At 60.1% G+C, this 1,334-nt stretch overlaps 1 protein-coding gene across 1 annotated transcript; it reads right to left on the minus strand.

Annotated features, from left to right (window-relative positions):
* Window positions 1-12: 12 nt before the first annotated feature.
* LOC122545046 (leucine-rich repeat extensin-like protein 1) lies at window positions 13-699 on the minus strand (the record flags this gene model as incomplete). Its single annotated transcript, XM_043684247.1, is given in 3 exon segments — window positions 13-142; window positions 144-204; window positions 387-699. Coding segments are annotated over 3 exon segments (504 nt in total), but the record flags the coding sequence as incomplete, so codon positions are not given.
* Window positions 700-1,334: the final 635 nt, after the last annotated feature.

Below are 1,334 nucleotides of genomic sequence, written 5' to 3' on the forward strand. Positions count from 1 at the left end.
CGACCGGGATAGGGGACTGGGAGCTGGGATAGGTGACTGGGAGCTGGGATAGGAGACTGGGAGACTGGGATAGGAGACTGGAATAGGAGACTGGGATAGGAGACTGGGAGCTGGGATAGGGGACTGGGATAGGGGACTGGGTGCTGGGATAGGAGACAGGGAGCTGGGATAGGTGACTGGGAGCTGGGATAGGGGACTGGGAGACTGGGATAGGGGACTGGGATAGGGGACTGGGAGCTGGGATAGGGGACTGGGATAGGGGATAGGAGACGACTGGGATAGGCGACCGGGATAGGGGACTGGGAGCTGGGATAGGGGACTGGGAGCTGGGATAGGTGACTGGGAGAGGTGACTGGGAGCTGGGATAGGAGACTGGGATAGGAGACTGGGATAGGAGACTGGGAGCTGGGATAGGGGACTGGGTGCTGGGATAGGAGACTGGGAGCTGGGATAGGTGACTGGGAGCTGGGATAGGGGACTGGGAGCTGGGATAGGGGACTGGGAGCTGGGATAGAAGACAGGGAGACTGGGATAGGTGACCGGGATAGGGGACTGGGAGCTGGGATAGGTGACTGGGAGCTGGGATAGGTGACCAGGATAGGGGACTGGGAGCTGGGATAGGTGACCGGGATAGGGGACTGGGAGCTGGGATAGGAGACAGGGAGACTGGGATAGGTGACCGGGATAGGGGACTGGGAGCTGGGATAGAAGACAGGGAGACTGGGATAGGTGACCGGGATAGGGGACTGGGAGCTGGGATAGAAGACAGGGAGACTGGGATAGGTGACCGGGATAGGGGACTGGGAGCTGGGATAGAAGACAGGGAGACTGGGATAGGTGACCGGGATAGGGGACTGGGAGCTGGGATAGAAGACAGGGAGACTGGGATAGGTGACCGGGATAGGGGACTGGGAGCTGGGATAGAAGACAGGGAGACTGGGATAGGTGACCGGGATAGGGGACTGGGAGCTGGGATAGAAGACAGGGAGACTGGGATAGGTGACCGGGATAGGGGACTGGGAGCTGGGATAGAAGACAGGGAGACTGGGATAGGTGACCGGGATAGGGGACTGGGAGCTGGGATAGAAGACAGGGAGACTGGGATAGGTGACCGGGATAGGGGACTGGGAGCTGGGATAGGAGACTGGGATAGGGGACTGGGAGACTGGGATAGGCGACCGGGATAGGGGACTGGGAGCTGGGATAGGAGACTGGGAGCTAGGATAGGTAACTGGGATAGGGGACTGGGAGCTGGGATAGGAGACTGGGATAGGGGACTGGGAGCTGGGATAGGAGACTGTGATAGGAGACTGGGAGACTGGGATAGGAGACTG

The sequence above is a fragment of the Chiloscyllium plagiosum genome, unplaced genomic scaffold (genome assembly GCF_004010195.1).
Source record: "Chiloscyllium plagiosum isolate BGI_BamShark_2017 unplaced genomic scaffold, ASM401019v2 scaf_25517, whole genome shotgun sequence".
NCBI classification, from domain to species: Eukaryota; Metazoa; Chordata; class Chondrichthyes; order Orectolobiformes; family Hemiscylliidae; genus Chiloscyllium; species Chiloscyllium plagiosum.